Raw genomic sequence first — 20,035 nt, 5'->3', positions numbered from 1 at the left:
CTGCTAAGAAGTTCCCAGTCCTTCCTCCTCAGAATCCTCTGAAAGCCTAATTAAGGTCATGGGGCAACACACCTATGGACCAAGGCCAGGCAGGAATTGGTGTGGCAGTCACCCAGGGTGGACAGGACAATGCCCTGAATCAAAGTTGTGGTAACTGGCAAGAAATACAACACAACTGTTGTAACTTATAAACTAAGAATATGGGATTGAGTTTCATGAGCTATGAATATGACGAAGCATTTTTTTCCTTTCATTTTCTTCATTAATAAGGAAACCCTGGTCATGTCATTTAACTGATCTGTGCTCATATATCTTTCCGTACACCTGGAGAAACAATTCAGTTTGTTTTTAGGATTAAACAAACGTGCCTGGTCAGGATTTTTAAAAGTAATGCTTCTATAATTTAAGCTGCCCTTTGTTATCGTTTAAAGTTAAAAAGTTTTTAAAAATCAAAAAGAGGGCTGGAGGTCAAGACACACTGGAAGGTCAGAGTCGTTGGGGCTTGGGGAGAGGAGGAGATGATGTCCAGGTGTTCGAGACCCGGTGTGATGGCGGAGGAAGCGGTCATTTCTCGCCCGAAGAAAAGCCCGCGGGGCCCGGAGGCCGAACTGCTGGGAAACAGGGCGAAAGTGGACGTGGCTGGGATGAGATACAGTCTTCAGCGCAACAATAAGCAGGCTGGAGAATAGGTTCAGAAGCTGTTGGAACCACCCAGCGCAGCCAATTATCCCGTCTCCCATCGGAAACAGCCGTACTCCTCGCAGAAAGCACGTCGCCCGCCGTCTGGAGAGGCAGCGCCCCGCCCGGAGCCTGCGCAGTGGGGCCCGTCCTGTCGGCGCACGCGCACCGCCCTGGCCGCAGCCGCTCCTCTGCGGGCGCCGGGGCTCCCTCCTCTCACCCAGCCCCGCCCCGCCCAAGCGGCTGCCCGGGACCTGCCAGGCGCAGGGAACGGGAAGCCGGAAGTGGCAGGCCGAAGTCAGCTCGCCATGGGGCTGTTTGGGAAAACCCAGGAGAAGCCACCGAAAGAGCTGGTAAGGGGCAGGGCGGCGGCCTGTGAGCGGGTGGGCTCGAGGGGGGCGTACAAGAGTCCGTGAGCCGCGGGACACCCTCTCGCCCGCGGCTGGCCAGGGCCCGCCCGGCCCCCATTTCCGGGGCCTCCCACTCGACGGGGGCCGGCTGGGAAAGTCTTTGAGGAGAAGGGCTGTGGGGAGAGCGAGCCCCGGGACTTCCACCTTCGACCTGGGAGCGAGGGATAGATTACCAGTCCCTCGGCCTCGCCACAAGACGCCGAGCAGCGACGCCGTCCTGTCTCCGCACCCCGCCCCTGCGCGCGATGGTACGTCCTGCCCGGAAGTTTTCCTCGGCGCAGACCCCGCCCCGCTCGCCTACGGACCACAGCCCTGCGGGCCCGCCCGGAGGGTTTTCCGGGAGGACCGCGTCCCCACCGACGAAAGGTCCGGGCACTTGCCGGCCGGCCGGGAGCGCCTGTGGCTCGCTGTGTGGAGGGGGAGGTCCCGGCTCAGGTTGCTCCTGCCCTGCGAGCTCGCGCAGACCCCAGACATCAGCTGTAGCAGGGGCACGGCTCAGAGAACCCCTGCTCAAGAGCGCTCTGGACTCGGCTTGGAATTCTGGATCTGCCTCGGGAGGCCGCGAAGCGCGGCGGTTAGGAATGCTCCGCAGGGTCCGGCCGCCGCGCTTGGAATCCTGGGCCCTGGGATCTCCGGAAAGTTAACTTATCTGTAGGGTTCTTGATCGTATCGCTTTAGAGTGATCGAAAATGAAAGGTTGTAAAGTGCCTAGCGCTGTTGCTGACACATATGTGCGTTTATGTTCAATGTTTTTCTTTTTCAAAGATCCTAGGACCGTAGGCACTCAAATATTAGATCCCTCAGACACATTATTCACTTTTACTCCTCGGTAAAATAAAAATTGTGGCGTTTAAATAAGGTAGAGTTTGTGGCATCATTTCATAAATGGTAGAATATTAGAATACTACGTAGATGGGCATTTCACAACATATATGTGTTGTAAGATGCTTGTTATTGTAGAACTGTGTTTCTGATGTTAGGAAGAGGTTTGTTACCTTTCAATGGCCTTAGCTTTGCCATTCATAAAATGAGTTAAGATTCTAGGAAAACAGTCTCATTACTGTTTAAACTGATCTCTGGTATGTGTATTACTTGTGTAGCACTATAATTTAAAATTAAGAATTTAACTCTTATTACCTGGCATCAGTGTATGCTTCTAGTGGAATGACCTACCTGAGAAATTAACACTAGAAAATAGGATGGATGCTTGAGATTGGTTTTAAAAACATGCCTGCCAGATAACATATGTGTCACAACAGTGTAAGGTGTTGGTGGTGGGACGATGTATGGGAGTCCTGCATGGTATGCATGGTTGTTTTAACTCACAACTTCACACACACACACAGACATAGACACACACCCTGAGAGAACTAACAGATAAGGTCATTTATTAAGTAAAGGATTTTAGTTTTTTCCAACTATGGACAGGTCCGTACTGGTGTTGTAGAGCAGTACTTAACAAACTTTAATGTGCATACTAATCACTGGGAATCTTGTCAAAACTAATTCTGATTCAGCAGGTCTTGGGTAGAGCCTCATAGTTCTAACAAGCTCCCATGTGGTGCTGATTTTGCTGGTCTGCAGACAGCACTTGAATAGTGAAGTTATAGAGTATGCTCTACAGGGTTAACCACAACTACCACTAGCTAAAATATATTGAACTAGGCATTATGCTAAGCACCTTATGGGACTGTCAATGTTATGAGGTAATGTTACCATCCCCACCATGCAGGTCTGGAATTAAGGCACAGAGCATTTAAGAATTTGCCTAAGGTTACACCCTTTGTAAAGGGCAGAACCAGAGGTTATAACCTGGAAAATCTTTTTCTACAGCTTCTACAACTATTGTGCCATTTATGCTGCCTCCCTGAGGGGGATTATAAAGATGAAATAAGCAGCCAAGGAAATTAATGGCTAGCAAGTAAGGTAATCCTTTCAAGAACACGTCTGCATAGGGTACTGCATATACATATATAGCAGTTTGGAGAGGACTGGGGTGATCAGAAATGATTTGACCCTGCGCTATCAGGTTTTTCACACACCTCCTGCCTGTGAATTGGTTCTTGACTACTCGGTGTGCTTTTTAGTGTTAGATGGTCTACTTTATTTGGTGCTGGGGATATCCTGCCCAAGATACTCTTCAAGTTTCCCTTTCTCAGTACTCTAAGGTACCCCTTCAGTTCTGATTATATCTTAAACGCTATTTTGTCAGAAGACTATATCCTTTAGGTTCCGCTTTTACCAAGTACTAGACATTCTCTTTTTAAAATATGAAATGCTTCATAAATTTCCATGTCATCCTTGTGCAGGGCCATACTAATCTCTATCGTTCCAATTTTAGTATATGTGCTGCCGAAGAGCACTAAGCATTTTCTTTATACCTTGTGACTTGTGAGTAATGAAAGTGTTTTGTCACCTGCTGCAATCACTCCTCCCTGTTGTATTTGTCAGTTTCAAAAGGTGCCAATAGAGCAGGGATAGGAAATACATATTCTCTGTAGAGCTGCTGGCCACAGATAAAGTATTGAGAGGTATATGTGAATAAGAAGACAGGTAAATTTGGAATTTTTTTAAGAGAGAAGAAGACAAAATGTTCAATTTTATAAAAGAAGCTAAGTAAAGGAAATTAAAGAGAATGTTGGCAGAGAGGGAAAGGGGGTTAGAGAGAGGGAAGGAATCAACTAAATGTCTACTCTCAACTGGGCAACTGTTGAGTTCTGATAAATTTACAGTATACTTTTCCCTGGGTAAGAGGGTGGTGTGTGGGTCCTGGTCCAGGCACAGGGTAAGAGAGCCTGGGTGCAACCATGACACAGTATCATGATTGTCAAGCACAGTACCATTTAGGTCATCGTGACCAGTCAGGTCAGGCAAGAAAGATACCTCATGGATGGTGTTCCAAAGCCTCTAGGGTAGTATGCAGCATAGAGTAAATACTAGATAAATGCTGTGTTGGATGAGTGTCAGGATAAGTTTGCTAAGGCTTAAGGTCAGGTAGTCCTAAGAGGAGCAGTTTTCCAAGGAATATTCCAGGGAAACAGTTGTTATATAAGGAGCCTCTATGGACTGAAGACTTTTCCCCCCAGGCTTCTCGGAGACACTTTGGCAGCCCCATCTCAGTTAGGGAAACCTGTCCAAGCAAGACTAGACTGGGCCAGATAAGGGAGCCTTCTAATACATTTGAAACCTTGAGACTACTGTGGGATGGGACACACAGTGGGGGATGACAAACATCTTCTCCTGGACTTGAGATTCTGCTGGAAAATTATGTGGTCCTTATTTAGGGACTTCACTGATTGAGCTTTGGGTAGGGTAGTCACCTCCCTTGGAATCAGAATTCTTAAGTCATAACTAATGTGGCCTTAGATGTGGTTTTATGGGATGCTATCAGAAAGGAAACAGAAATGAGAAAGGGAGAGATGGGGAGGAAGATAGAGGAAGCCTCCTTCACTTAGTTCTTACACATTTATTGAGGTATTTTGGTGTACATTGGCCACTAGTTTCACAAAAATAAAAAATGACATTGAGTGGACTTAAAGAATATCAAATTTACTTGGGAAGAATGACATGGGAACAAATACCACAGGGAGATAAGAACAATACTATAAGTACATACAAGGTCTGTGATATCGTTGTGGAGGGAATGATTAACTGTCGAGTGGGGAAGGGGTGCTGGTCAGGGAGGGCATCTGAGTCTTGTCAGATGAGGGTGGATGAGGATAAGATTAGGAAAGGGTAGATATTCCTAGCAAAGTGAACTGCATGTGCAAGGTGTGGAAGTGTGGAATATATGTTGGAGGAACCAGAAAGAAGTTCAGACTCTTTGGAGGATGAACAATTAGGACTGAGCAGTAGGAGAGGTGAATTGAGGCCAGATGAGCAAAAACCTGTGTGCCGTGCCTATTAAGGATGCGGCGCATTGAGGACAGTGGCTGGAGCATGAATTGGGAGAAGAGACTTGGGGAGGGAGGCCAGTTAGTGACCCAGGTGAGAGGTGATGTGAATTACAGCAAAGAGTGGGGTTGGGGAGGAAAGGATAGTTTTAGAAATATTTAGTTGACATAGTCAGAATTTGGTGATCTACTACATGTGAAGAGAGTAGAAAAATCATTCTTAGGTTTCCATTTAATCATACCCCCTGTCAAACCCCTTCAGCCTTTGGAAGGGAAATGCCATGAACAGAGAGGGAGAGAGTTCAGATAAGGAGCAGGTGGGAGAGGTTGGAGATGAAGGAGAAAGGCACCAAGAATCTCAGTTTTGGAAAACATTCAAGAGATCCAGATGCATCTCTAGAGAAAAGGCTACCCTGTGAGAATTTGTCTCCTCAGCAAAACTGTTAGCTTCTTGAGAGGAAGGATCATGTTTTTATTCTTTATCATCCATTGGGCCAGCGTAATGTTAACTTCTTGTGAGGTGCCCATCTAGTACTTGCTTGATAAATAGAAGTAGAAACAGAGAGAGAAAATGGCAGACTTTTAAAGTCTAGTGTTATGATCATCTTCCATTTACTCATCTAACAGTGATCTGAATAGGTAAATTTTAATCTAAGTTCAGTTTTATCTATGACTTTCAGCCAATTTTTCAGCCAATTTCTAGTTTTCTGTATATCTAAGCTTATCTTGAAGGATACACAAAATACTAGTTACAGAGATTGCCTCCAGGAAGAGAAACTAGGTAATTGGGGGTAAGGGTAGGATGGGAACTTACTTTTCTCAATGCCTTCATATATACACACACACACACACGCACTTTTTTTTTTAAGATTTATTTACGTCTCTCCCCTTCCCCTCCCCCCACCCCGGTTGTCTGCTCTCCGTGTCTGTTTGCTCTGTCTTCTTTGTGTCTTCTTCTGTTGTTGTCAGCGTCACGGGAATCTGTGTTTCTTTTTGTTGCGTCATCTTGCTGTGTCAGCTCTCCCTGTGTGCGGCGCCATTCTTGGACGGCTCTCCTTACGGGGCGCACTCCTCGCGCATGGGGCTCCCCTATGCGGGGACACCCCTGCGTGGCAGGGCACTCCTTGCGCGCATCAGCACTGCGCATGGGCCAGCTGCACACGGGTCAAGGAGGCCCAGGGTTTGAACCGTGGACCTCCCATGTGGTAGATGGACGCCCTAACCACTGGGCCAAGTCCTCTGCCAAGTGTATATATATATATACACACTTTAAGGAAGTACTGGGGATTGAACCCAGACCTCATATACGTGAAGCAGGCACTCAAACGCTAACTGCACCCAATCCCCTCTATAGCTTTTGGTTTTATACCATTAGAATGGATTATCTGGTCAAAATTATTTTTAGAAGGTTTTCTAGAATCTGTAATTTTTCTCTTAATTCTTTAAAAAATGTAATTAAAGAAAACGATCAAAACTGAAATGAACAACTGTCTAAAATGAATGAAAATGAGAATATTCTATCAGATCCTATGGGATGAAGTTGAAGCAGTTTTTAGATAAAATTTTTAGCCTGAAATACGAACATATGGGTAAATAGAAAGCACATTGTGAATAAGAGCCTGGACTCAAATCACACAGCTTGGGTTTAAATCCCAGCTTTATCTTCGATGACTTATAGCAAGTCACAGTTTGTTTCAGTTTTTTCATCTGTTTAATGGGATAATAGTATCTTAGCTAAATCACTATAAGGATTCAGTTATAGAATGCCTGGAAAGTTGTTAGCACTGGGCCTGGAATATAGTAAGAGATTGATAATACATTTATTTTTGGGATACTAAATTACATAACTGTTAGATAAAGTGTAAGGCTCTTGCTGTGTATCCTAATTTTTATTTACTTGAGTTTTATCTCAGATATTAGACTTCTACACTATAAGCTAATTTGTCAATTTCTCCTTTTATTGCTCTAGGTTTTTTACTCTATATTCTTTGACTTGTAACTAAATAAAGCCTTAAAGGCTGTTCTATCCTCTTGGTGTATTGTTGAATTTTTATTAAGATGACATATTCTCCTCTTTTCTTTTTGTTGGCCTTTAAATTTATTTTATTTATTTCTCTTTTTGTAAGGATTGCTTATTGTATAATTTTTATCTTCTTTTCTTAAAAATATAAAAATTTATTTAATTTCATTGTTGTTTTTACATAAAGAACAGACAATAACCAGTACCCATTGTGGTGGACTGAAAAATGGCCCGCAAAGATATCAGGTCATAATTTCTGGAACCTGTAAATGTTATGTTATTTAAACAGAAAAGTCTTTGCAGATGTGATTAAGTTGATGAGTAGATTATCCTGGGTTATCTGGTTGGAACCTAAATACAATCACATGTATGCTTATTAGAGGAAGATTTGATAGTGAAGGCCCTATGAAGATGGAGTGGAGAGAAAATTGGAACAGGTCAACTTTGAAGATTGAAATGATGCAGCCACAACCCAAGGAATGTCTGCAGCCATCGGATGCTGAAAGAAGCAAGGAACGGACTCTCCCCTAGAGCCCTTGGAGGAATCACAGCCCTACTGACACCTTGGTTTCAGCTCAGTGATACTCATTTTGGATTTCTGGCCTCCAGAACTGTTACAGAATAAATTTCTCTTGTTTTAAGTCACCTAGTTTGTTGTGTTTTGTTACAACAGCCACAGCTAACAAATATATTCATACCTATACTTTGTCTCCTATCACAGTCCCTTACATCCTTCCAAATGGGAACAGTCACTATCTAAATTTGGCAGGACATCTTCCTGCCTCATATTGTTTTGTACATTTTTGAAAATTTATACTTACTTATTTTATGTAACTTTATGTTTGAGATTTATTCATACTGACAGTTGTAGATCTATTTAATTATTTTAAGTCTTGAATGCCACTGTAAGTTTATGACTCTTTGTTGATTTCATTGATGGACATTTAGCGCCTTTGGTTTTTTTTTTAAGGAGGTTCTGGGGGTTGAACCCAGGACCTCGTCCATACATAGCAGGGCTCAATCACTGAGCTACATCCACTCTGCTTGCTTTTCTTTTTAAATTACAAAAACATTGTACTGTGAGGAGCAGGTGTAGCTCAGTGATTATATCTCTACAAGTGAAATTATTGGCTCTTAGGATTTAACTGTAAAAGATACTCCCAAGTTGGTTTTCAAAACAGTTGTACAGGCAGCGGACTTGGCCCAGTGGTTAGGGCATCTGTCTACCACATGGGAGGTCCGCAGTTCAAACCCCGGGCCTCCTTGACCCGTGTGGAGCTGGCCCATGCGCAGTGCTGATGCGCACAAGGAGTGCCCTGCCACACAGAGGAGTCCCCGCATAGAGGAGCCCCATGCTCAAGGAGTGCGCCCCATAAGGGGAGCCGCCCAGTGTGGAACAAAGTGCAGCCTGCCCAGGAATGGCGCCGTACACACGGAGAGCTGAAACAACAAGATGATGCAACAAAAACACAGATTCCCATGCCGCTGACAACAACAGAAGCGGACGAAGAATACGCAGCAAATAGACACAGAAAACAGACAACCAAAACAGTTGTACTATTTTATATATTCACCAGCAGAATGAGACTTCCTAGTTTCATATCTAATTTGTTATTGACTAAATTATTATTTTTGCTAATCTAATGGATATGAGATGGTATCTGGCATTTTCTGGATTACTAGTGAAGCTGAGCATGTTTATTCTTCCAAGCGTATGGCTTGTTATTTCAGTATGCTGCTTTCTTTGTCATAAAGAGCTTAATTTCATTTTAAAATGGAACACTTATCAAATGCCAAGTGCTTTTATTTTTAAAATTTTATTATGAAAAATTTACCCATTATTTTGTAAGGGTTTGCAAAATGGATATTTTTCTAATGCTATCATTTCATCCTGATTTGTTAGCTGGCAGCCTTCTGTTAAAATCTGTTACTCATCAACTGGGGCTATTTATCTGAACATAGTTTCTACTGAGAAAGCAGGATAAGTGCTTGTAGTAGCCAAAGGGGTGCTGATGCAAAATACCAGGAATTGGTTGGTTTTTATAAAGGATATTTATTTGGGGTAGGAGCTTATAGATACTAGGCCATAAAGCATAAGTTACTTCCCTCACCAAAGTCTATTGCCACGTGTTGGAGCAAGATGGCTGCTGACGGCTGTGAGGGTTCAGGCTTCCTGGGTTCCTCCCTTCCAGGGTCTTGCCTTTCTCTGGGTTCAAAGTTCCTTTCTTCCTGAGGCTGGCTTCTCTTTCTTCTATGTGCTTACTTCCCGGGGCTCCAGCTTAAGACTTCAGCATCAGACTCCAACATCAAAACTCCAACATTCAGAACCCCCAACTCTGTCCTCTCCCATGCCTTTTATCTGTGAGTCCCACCCACCAAGGGCCGGGGCCTCAATGCCTTAATGACATGGCCCAATCAACTCAATCATGCCTGGGTACAGACCAGATTACAAACATAATCCAGTATCTATTTTTGGAATTCATAACCATATCAAACGGCTACAGTGCTTAATTACCAATGTTTAGAATAAGGAATTGGTATAATTGTTAACTTCCAGTGGTTTCAAATACTTTCTTTCTCCCTCTCTTTTAAGTATTCTTTTGGACTCATGATTTTTATATATTTTAAGTGTTTGTTTCAATCGTTTCTAGCCGTTAACCTTTTTTTGTTCTGAAATTTGGCCAATGGGAGTTACTTCAGTCTGGTTCCTGCATCCTTTTGACATAACCCTATTTAATTTTTGATTGCTTTCTTGTTTTCCAGCACAATATAGCCTTGGCTTGATTTAGGTACTCCCAGCCTGAGTCCTGAAATCAACCATTTCTCCTTGGAGCACTGGTTTCTTTTCATGAGAATGCTATTTACAAAACAAAATTTGAGCACTCATGGTGTTTATTGTTATTAGAGGGTCCTTACTTTCTAGGCCTTTTTTAAAAATATATTTTTCTTATTTGTTTTTGAAAGATACATAGATCAAACACAATGTTATATTTTTAAAAAATAGGAGATTCCCATACACCCCACTCCCCATACCCACTACTTTTCCCACATCAACAACTTCTTTCATTAGTGTGTTACATTCATTGCAATTGATGAACACATTTTGGAGCACTGCTACACAGCATGGATTATAGTTTACATTGTAGTTTATACTCCCAGTCCATTCAGTGGCAGAATATATAACGTCCCACACCTGTCCCTATAGTATCATTCAGGGCAACTCCAAGTCCTGAAAATGCCCCCATATCACACCTCTTCTACCCTCTCCCTGCCCTCAGCAACTCCAGTGGCCACTGTCTCCACATCAATGATATAATTTCTTCCATTGCTAGAGTCAGAGTAAGTCCATCCTAGTTCATATTTTATTCCCCAATCCTGAGGACTCTGGGATGGTGATACCCACTCCGCATCTTAATTAAGAGGGGGCTTCGATCCCACATGACTGATGGATGGGGCTCTCCTGCTTGCAGTTGTAGACTCTCGGTTCCTTTGTGTGGCGGCTGTCCATCTTCACCTCCTTGTTAGCTGACCTGGGTAACTCCAAAGAACTGGAGAGTAGGTGCTGCAACTTTACAGAGGCTCAGGGCCCAGCTGGCACATGAATAGCCCAGAGATTCAAGTCTCCTGGGCATACACCAACCAGAGCTCCAACTACAGGTTCAGTGAAAGGGACAGAAGAGGCATGTCTAGAGAAGTCATGTCTGAGTCCAGCCCTTCACACTCTAGACCTCTTTATTGGGCAGAACTAGGAAATATATTCTGTTAAAATGCATGAGGCCAATTGTAGATTAGGTTGCTTTAGATCAACCTTTCTGCTGAAAATAACTACAGGAGATGGACAAAAAGGAATAAATATTTGAAGTCATTGGGGAGCTAGCTACCAAGGTAGGGAGGGACTACAAAACCAACATCTTGGAGAAGAGAGAAGCTCAGTTGCATGAGTACAACATTTGGGGCCACTTTTCCCTTATAGGGATCCTCTAACTCCTAATGCAGTGGCTAGAACCTGACAATCTGAGTAGGGCTTTTGACAGATCCGGTGGTGGGAGTACAAAAATTGGTGTTTGGGAGACACCAACAATAAAGGATTCTGGTAAATCCCCTGGGTATGAGTCCTTGGCCATTTAAATGATTATAAATATCTTCTCCCATTTTGTGACCTTTTTACTTTCTTTATGGTGTCTTATGAGTATTGAAGTCTTAATTTCAATATAGTTGAAAATATGCCTTTCCTTTATGGTTATTGCTTTTTATTTTAGTTAGAGAAGTCAGTTTACAGAAATTATGCAAAATCTGTAAGGTTCCTATATACCCCCTCTCCACACACATACAATTTTCCCTAATATTAACACTTTGCATTAATGTGTACCTTTGTTACAACTGATGAAGAAATATATACTGGTAACTATGGTCTGTAGTGTACATTAGAGTTCACTGTTTATGTTTAAAAAAGAAGCAAAAAACTTTTTATTCTAGTAACATATATACAACTTAAAATTTTCCCTTTTAACCATTTTTAAGTTGTGTTAATTGCATTCACAGTGTTGTGCTACCATCACCACCATCCCTTGCTTTAAATTATTTCCATTATATCCCTAGTAATGAGATTGATATTGGTCATATATTAATTTTACACAGAACTTTCTGAATAAGTGCTAAACTGTTTTGCTGTCCCTACATCATTTTACATTCCCACCAACAATGAATGAGTTTCCCTATATCTTCACGTTCTCTCTAGCATTTCCTTTCCTTTTTTTTAAAATGAGGTAATGTATGTAAAGTACTTTTTAAAAAAATATTTCTTTATCCCCTCCCCCCCTGTTGTTTTGCACTCACTGTCTGCTTTCTGTGTCCATTCACTGTGTGTTCTTCTGTGTCTGCTTGTCTTCTCTTTAGGCAGCACCAGGAACTGATTCTGGGACCCTCCGGAGTGGGAGAGAGTCTTTTCACCACCTGAGCTCCCTGGTCTGCTGCCTCCCTTATTGTCCCTCCTCTGTGTCTCTTTTTGTTGGGTCATCTTGCTGTGCCAGCTTTCTGCGCAGGCCAGCCCTCAGCTCGGGCCAGCACTCCTTCGCATGCTTGCTCTCTCTGGGCCAGCCCACCAATCCAGCCAGCTTCCTTCACCAGGAGGCCCCAGAAATCAAACCCTGGACCGCCTATATGGTAGATGGGAGCCCAATCAATTGAGCCACATCTGCATCTCTATCTCGTGGTTTGATTTACATTTTACTAATGGCTAAGGATATCAAGCATCTTTTCATGTGCTTTTTGGTCATTCGTATATTTTCTTGGAAGAGATGTTCTTTCAAGTCTTTTGCCTTTTTTTTAATTGATTGTCTTTTTGTGGTTACATTGTAGAATTCCTGCATATATTCTGGATATTAAATTCTTATTGGATATGTGGTTTCCAAATATTTTCCCATTCTGTAGTTTGGGATAAAGTCCTTTGATGCACAAACATTTTAAATTTGGATGAAGTCCCATTCATCTATTTTTTCTTTTGTTGCTTGTGCTTGTGAAGTCTAAGAAAACATTGCCTAACACAGATTCCTACAGATGCTTCCCTATATTTTCTTCTAGGAGTTTTATAGTTTTGGCTCTTACATTTAGGTGTTTGATCTATTTTGAGTTAATTTTTGCATACATTATGAGTGAAGGAGTCCACTTTCATTCATTTGCATACCCACATCCAATTTTCCCAGCATCATTTGTTGAAAAGTCTTTTTACCAATTGAGTGATCTTGGCACACTTTTCAAAACTCATTTGTCCATAGATGTGAGAGTTTATTTCTTTTTAAAGGAAAAAAATTTGTTTTTATTTATTTATTTCTCCCCACCCTCCAGTAGTTTACACTTGCTGCGTCTGTTCGTCTTCCTTTGTTTCTTTAGGAGGCACTGGGAACTGAACCCAAGACCTCTGATGTGGGAGGAAGGTGCCTAATTGTTTGAGCTGCCTCCATTCCCTGCTTTGTTGAGTCTGTCATTATGTTTTTCTCTTGTGTCTCTTGTGTGTCATCTTGTTGTGTTAGCTTGCTGTGCCACCCAGTCGTGTCAGCTCACTCTTGCTCATCTTTTAGGAGGCACCGGGAGCCTCCGCTCCCTGCTTTGTTGTGTCTCATTATGTTTTTCTTGTTGTGTCTCTTGTATCAGCTTGCCACACCTACCTGTTGTGCCAACTTGCTATCTTCTTTAGGAGGCACCAGGACCTGAACCAGGGACCTACAGTGTGGTAGGCAGGAGCTCAATTGCTTGAACCACATCCATTTCCCAGAGTTTACTTCTGAACTTTCAATTCCATTGGTTTATATATGCCTGTCCTTGTGCTAGTACCATGCTGGATTTTGTTTTTTTTTTTTTAAGATTTATTTTTTATTTATTTCTCTCCCCTTCCTCCCCCCCCCCCCAGTTGTCTGCTCTCTGTGTCCATTCGTTGTGTGTTCTTCTGTGACCACTTCTATCCTTATCAGTGGCACCTGGAATCTGTGTTTCTTTTTGTTGCATCATCTTGTTGTGTCAGCTCTCCGTTTGTGCGGCACCATTCCTGGGCAGGCTGCACTTTCTTTTGCGCTGGGCGGCTCTCCTTACGGGGTGCACTCCTTCCGCGTGAGGCTCCCCTACATGGGGGACACTCCTGTGTAGCACGGCACTCCTTGCGCACATCAGCACTGTGCATGGGCCAGCTCCACACGGGTCAAGGATGTCTGGGGTTTGAACTGCGGGCCTCCCATGTGGTAGATGGACACCCTATCCATTGGGTCAAGTCCACTTCCCTACCATGCTGTTTTGATTAGTGTGGCTTTGTAATAAGTTTTAAGATTGGGAAGTTTGAGTCTTCCAATTTCATTCTTCTTTATCAAGATGGTTTTGGCTATTTGGGGTTCCTTACTCTTGGAAATAAATTTGTTGATTAACTTTTCCATTTGGGCAAGGAAGGCTGTTGGTCTTGTTTTGTTTTGCTTTTCTTTTTTTTGCTTTTGTTTATTTTTTGTTGTTGTCGGTATTTTGATCAGAATTGCTTTGAATCTGTAAATGGTTTTGGATAGAATTGCCATTATAACAACATTTAGTCTTCCAATTCATGAGCATAGAATATCTTTCCATTTATTTAGTTTCCTCTGATTTCTTTTAACGATGCTTTGTAGTTTTCTGTGTATAAGTCCTTTATATCCTTGGTGAAATTTATTCCCTGATATTTGCTTCTTTTAGTTGCTGTAGTAAATGGATTTTTTTTTTATTTTCTCTTCACACTATTCATTACTAGTGTATAGAAATACTACTGACTTTTGCGTGTTGATCTTGTGCCCTATCACTTTGCTGAATTTTTTTATTAGCTATTAATAGTTTATGTAGATTTTAAAGATTTTTTTCTATATATAACATCATGCCATCTGCAAATAGGGAGAGATTTACTTCATTCTTTCTTATTTAGGTGCCTTTTTTCTTGCTTGCTGAGTTGCTCTGGCTAGAACTTCCATTACATTGTTGTATAACAGTGGTGACAGTGGGCATCCTTGTCTTGCTCCTGATCTTAGAGGGAAAGCTTTTGGTCTTTTATCATTTAGTATGATTTTAGTGTGCATTTTTCAGATATGCCCCTAATTTTGTTGAGGAAGTTTCCTTCTTCCTAATTTTTAAAGTATTTTTACCAAGAATTCAGAACACATGTTTTCTTTTAAATGTCTTTCTTTTTTTCCACCCCTCTCCCACCCCCTCCCCCGCCCTGCTGTTTTTGCTGTCTGTGTCCATTTGCAGCACTGCACACGGGCCAGCTCACCACACAGGTCAGGAGTCCCTGGGTACTGAACCCTGGATCCTCCATATGGTAGGCAGACGCTTTATGAGTCGAGCCACATCCACTTCCCATGCCTTAGTGATTTTTAGTTATAGAAATACTTTACAAGTATAAACACAAGGTAGGATTGATGTTAAAGCATCTTAAAATGAATAATATTTTTAATAGTGAAAAATAACTCTTATATAATCAGTTGACTGTGTTTGTGTGGGTCTCTTTCTGGCTTTGGTATGCTGTTCCATTCATCTGTTCATGTATTCTTTCACCAGAACCATTCTCTCTTGAATATTGTAGCCTTATAGTGAGTCTTGAAATCAGGTATTGTGAGTCCTCCAACTTTTTCTTCAGCATTATGTTGGAGTATTTTTGATTGATTACTTTTATATATAAACTTCAAATTAATTTTTTTCATATCTACAAAATAGCTCTCTGTGATTTTGATTGGGATTGCATTGAATCTATATAGATCGAGGTAGGACGAATTGTCATCTTAACAGTATTGAGTTTTCTAATTTATGAACATGGACTATGCGTTTTTTAAGATATTCTTTGATTTCTTTCATCAGAGTTTTATAGTTTATAGCTCATACACATATTTTGTTAGATTTATACCTAAATCTGTCTTTCTTTGGTACTCTTGTTTGTTTTTGTTTTTGTCTTTTAAATAAATTTTTTATTGAAATATATTATTCATACATGAACATACATAAACAATAAATGTATAGTAAAAGTTGTGAACTTACAAAATAAGCATGTGTAGCATCATACAGGGATCCCATACATCAGCCCTCCACCAACACCTTCCTGTTTGTTTTTATTTCAAATTCCAGTTGCTCATTATTGCATTACAAGTATATTAGAAAACAGTTTGCTTTTTTATATTAGCCTTGTATCCTACATCCTTGTTATACATTCTAGTTTGCCAGGCTGCTCAGAGCAGATACTATGAAATGGTTGGCTGTTAAAAATAGAAATTTATTATCTTACAGTTTCAGTCTGTGAGAATGTCCAAATCAAGGTATCATCAAAGCAAAGCTTTCTTCCTGAAGACCTGCTATTTGCATTCCCTGGATCTGCTGCCACATGGCAAGGCACATGGCGACGTCTTCCTTTTTGGGTTTCATTGCTTTCAGCTTCTTGCTTCTGTGGGTTTCTTCCTCTCTGTCTGAATTTCACTCTCTTATAAAGGACTCCAGTAAGAGGATTAAGACTCACCCTCAACCGTACCTGAACTGAAAACCTCATCAAAACATGAAAAGGTTCCCTACAATAGGCTTACACCCACAGGAATTATCTTTAAGAATGTAATTTTCTGGGGGAACATATAGTTCCAGACCACCCTATTCCTTTATTACCTTTTTATGTCCATAGGATCAGTAATAATTACCCTTTTTCCATTTCTGGTTTGGGTAATATGTTGTTTTCTCTCTTTTTTCCTTGGTTAGCCTGGCTAGAGGTTTATCAATTTTATTGGTCTTTTTAAAGAGCCACATTTTGGTTCACTGATATTTCTTTGTTTTTCTGTTGTCACATATTCATTTTCTGTTGTCACAAAAATGCTCTAATTTTCATTATTTCTTCTTGCTTTAGGCTATATTGCTTTTCTGTAGCTCCTAAGGTAGAAGCCTAGATTATTTTTAGATCTTACTTTTTTTCTAATATATGCATTTAATGCTATAAATTTTCCTCTAAATACCTCTTTTGCTGCATTCTACACATTTTAAATTAAATTTTGTTTTGACTTTCATTAAGTTCAAAATATTTAAAAATTTCTTTTGAGGTGTCTTCTTTCAGCCATGTGTTATTTAGAGTTGTGTTATTTAATCTTCTAGTATTTGGAAAATTTCCAGCTATCTTTCTGTTACTGATTTCTAGTTCAACTTGATTGTGGTCTGAGACCCTTCTTTGTATGATCTTTATTTTTTAAAATTTGTCAGGATGTGCATTATGGCCCAGAATGTGGTCTTAGTACATGTTCCATGTGAGATTGAGAATATTCAGCTCATGGTGGGGGAGTATTCTGTATTGTCTGTTAGAGCAGGTTGATACAGTGCTGTTCAGGTCAGCTATATCCTTCCCAGTTTTCTGCCTGCTGGTTCTGTCCAGGACTGAGAGGGATAGTGAAGTCTCCAGCTATAATAGTTATTGGAGAAAAGTGGCATTCACTGGGATGCAGAGACTGATGATTGCAGGCATAGGTTTATTGGGAAGCTCTCCCAAAGGAAGGGGTGTGAAGAGAGACTTCAGCCTGTCCCTGGAGAGTGGTGGGTATGACTCTATACACTACACCAATAGGGGAGAAACCAAGTACAGCCTGGGACCAGATGGCCAGGGGGTAGTGGCTAGAAGGTAGGGTATTCTTGGAATGTGGGAGGGGTTGGGTGCCTGGGCCGGGAGGGGTTGGAGGCCCTCATCTGCTCCACTTGGTTCATTCTCGGGAGGGGCTGGGCTGCCTCCAACCCTGTGGGCTATGGAGGCTAGGACTGGAGGCTGCCTTTCTTCAATTTCTGTCAAGGGGAATGGATCCAACAGGTGTTATGACCTGGTTTTTTGTTTTTTTTTTTTAAAGATTTATTTTATTTATTCTTCTCCCCTTCCCCCCTGATGTCTGCTGTGTCTACTTGTGTGTTCTTCTGTGTCCGCTCGCATTATCCTGTGGCACTGGGAAACTGTGTCTCTTTTTGTTGCATCATCTTGCTGCGTCAGCTCTCCATGTGTGCGGCGCCACTCCTGGGTGGGCTGCACTTCTTTCACGTGGGGCAGCTCTCCTTGTAGGGCACACTCTTTGCATGTGGGGGACCCCTATGCAGGGACACCCCTGCATGGCAGGGCAGTCCTTGGGCGCGGCAGCAGCGCTGGGTGGGCCAGCTCACCACACGGGTGAGGAGGCCCTGGGGATTGAACCCGGGACCCTCCATACGGTAGACAGACGCTCTGTCAGTAGAGCCACATCCGCTTCCCCTTATGACCCGTTAATCACTGCAAACTTTGTATGGGGGAAACTTTAACAAAGTGGATTAGAATAGTTCCCCTTGCAATTTTATCAGTTTTTATGCCATGTATTTTGACACAGTGTAGTCTTATGTCTTCTTGGAGAATTGTGTATCATTATGTAATGCCCCTCTTTATCCTTGATAGTCTGCTTTGTCTGAAATTAATATAGCTACTCCAACTTTCTTTCAAAAAGTGTTAGTATGGTGTAGCTTTCTCTATCCCTTTGCTTTTAACCTGGGTCTTTATATTTAAAGTAGATTTCTGATAGAGAACCTATAATTAGGCCGTGCTTGCTTTTTTCTTTCCCCTCTGAGAATCTCTTTATTTTAGTACATGTATTTAGATCATTAACATTTAAAAGTTGTTGATACAGGTGGCGTGACATCTGCCATGTTTGTAATCATTGCCTATTTATTTTACCTGTTTCCTTCCCCCCTCTTTTTTTTTTTTCTGGTTTTAATTGAGCATTTTATATGATTTCATTTTCTTCTCTTAGTATATGAATGATATTTATTTTTACAATTTTTTAGTGATTGCCCTGGCATTTGCAGTATACGCTTACTCGACTACACCCTCAAATAATGCTTTATTGCTTCATGTGTAAAGCAGGTACCTAGTAAAGTATTCCCAGTTCCTTCCTCTTAGATGGCATTGCTGTTATTTATTTCTTAGCAATCTGCAATAATCACACAATCTGGGGTATATTGTTAATATTATTACTTTAAGCAGTTATCTTTTTAATTCGATTAAGAATAAGAAAAATGCTGTGAAACTTTTATTTTACTATCATTTAATCCTACCTTGACATCCTTCCTTTTCTTTACATAGATCCAAGTTTCTGATCTTTATAATTTTTTTTCTTCTTGGAAAAAAATTGTTTTTTAACATTTCTTGCAGAGCAGTTCTGCTGTGATGGAGTCCTTCAGTTTTTGAGAAAGTCTTTATTTCTTCACTTTTAAAAAAAAATTTATTGAAGTATATCATTCATATATGAACATACATAAACAATAAGTATATAGTAATAGTTGTAAACTTACAAAACAAATATATATAAAATCATACAATACTCTAATAACTCACTCTACCACCAATACCTTGCATTGTTGTTAAACCTTTTTAACTAATGAATAAAGAGCATTATCAAAATATTACTACTAACCAAAGTATTTTTTTCCAAACCCACCCTATTATTATTATTATCTTTATATCATTTATATATGAACATACATAAACAGTAAGTGTGTAGTAAAAGTTGTGAACTTACAAAGCAAACATGCATAACATCATACGGGGTCCCCTACTTCAACCCTCTACCAACACCTTGCATTGTCACGAGACATTTGCTCCAAATTACGAAAGAGTGTTGTCAAAATCTTACTACTAATAGTAGTCCTTATCTTACATTTGGTGTGTTTTTCCCCAACCCACCCTATTTTTTTTTCAATATATTTTTTTATGACAGAAGTTGTAAACTTAACAATTATGCACATGTGCAGAATTCCCAAATAACACCCCTCTATCAGCATACCACACTGTAGTGGAATATTTGTTAACATTTAAGATAATATCTGATTGTTACCATGTCCATAGCATACATTTGGCTCACATTTTCCATACTGCCCCATTATTAACACAGTACATCTTTGGCATAGATGCAAGAATATTACATTATTACTGCTTACCACAGTCCATAGGTCACTCCAGTTGTATTTTTCCCATGCTTCTCCACATTCCTACCACCCTGCAGTAGTGATGTATGTCTGCTCTAGCTCACAAAGGACACTCTTGCATCTGTACCATCAACCACAGTTCTCATCCACCTCTTGGCTTACTGTGCTCTTCAGTTCCTAAATTATTCTCTGGTATTCTGTCAGTTGGCATTTACATACCTAGACCACTATTTTCAGCTACATTCCCGTGTATAAAATAGCTGTTAATCACTATTTGTTACCATCCACTCTATCCATTTCCACACTTTTACATGAAAGCTAATTCAAACTTCTATATACATTAAACATCAGTAGTCCATCTAAGTCCTCCTCTTACCTCCTTTAAGAATCCACCACCTACCACCAGGTCTTGAAGACGTTTTCCTACAATTTCTTCTAGAAGCTTTATGGTTCTTGCTTTTATTTTAAGCCTTTTGATCCATTTTCAGTTAATTTTTGGATAAGATGTGAGATAGGGGTGGGTCCTCTTTCCTTCTTTTGGCTATGGATAACCAGTTCTTTCAGCACCATTTGTTGAA

The 20,035-nt window shown here is 41.0% G+C and overlaps 1 protein-coding gene and 1 pseudogene across 1 annotated transcript in view; one reads left to right on the top strand and one right to left on the bottom strand.

Moving 5' to 3' along the window:
• The first annotated feature begins 815 nt into the window (after nucleotides 1-815).
• Nucleotides 816-20,035, top strand: part of CHMP3 (charged multivesicular body protein 3) — a 68,147-nt gene continuing 48,927 nt past the window's right edge. Inside the window, exon 1 of the mRNA XM_004465694.4 lies at nucleotides 816-1,031. Within this exon, the coding sequence (XP_004465751.1) occupies nucleotides 987-1,031 (45 nt within the window). The 5' untranslated portion in view covers nucleotides 816-986. The remainder of the gene's footprint in view (nucleotides 1,032-20,035) is intronic.
• On the bottom strand, nucleotides 3,353-3,451 carry LOC111765893 (U6 spliceosomal RNA; annotated as a pseudogene).

Source organism: Dasypus novemcinctus, chromosome 17 (assembly GCF_030445035.2).
Source record: "Dasypus novemcinctus isolate mDasNov1 chromosome 17, mDasNov1.1.hap2, whole genome shotgun sequence".
Lineage (NCBI taxonomy): Eukaryota > Metazoa > Chordata > Mammalia > Cingulata > Dasypodidae > Dasypus > Dasypus novemcinctus.
Note: the sequence above shows the minus strand (reverse complement) of the source record. Positions and strands in the feature narration are given on the sequence as shown.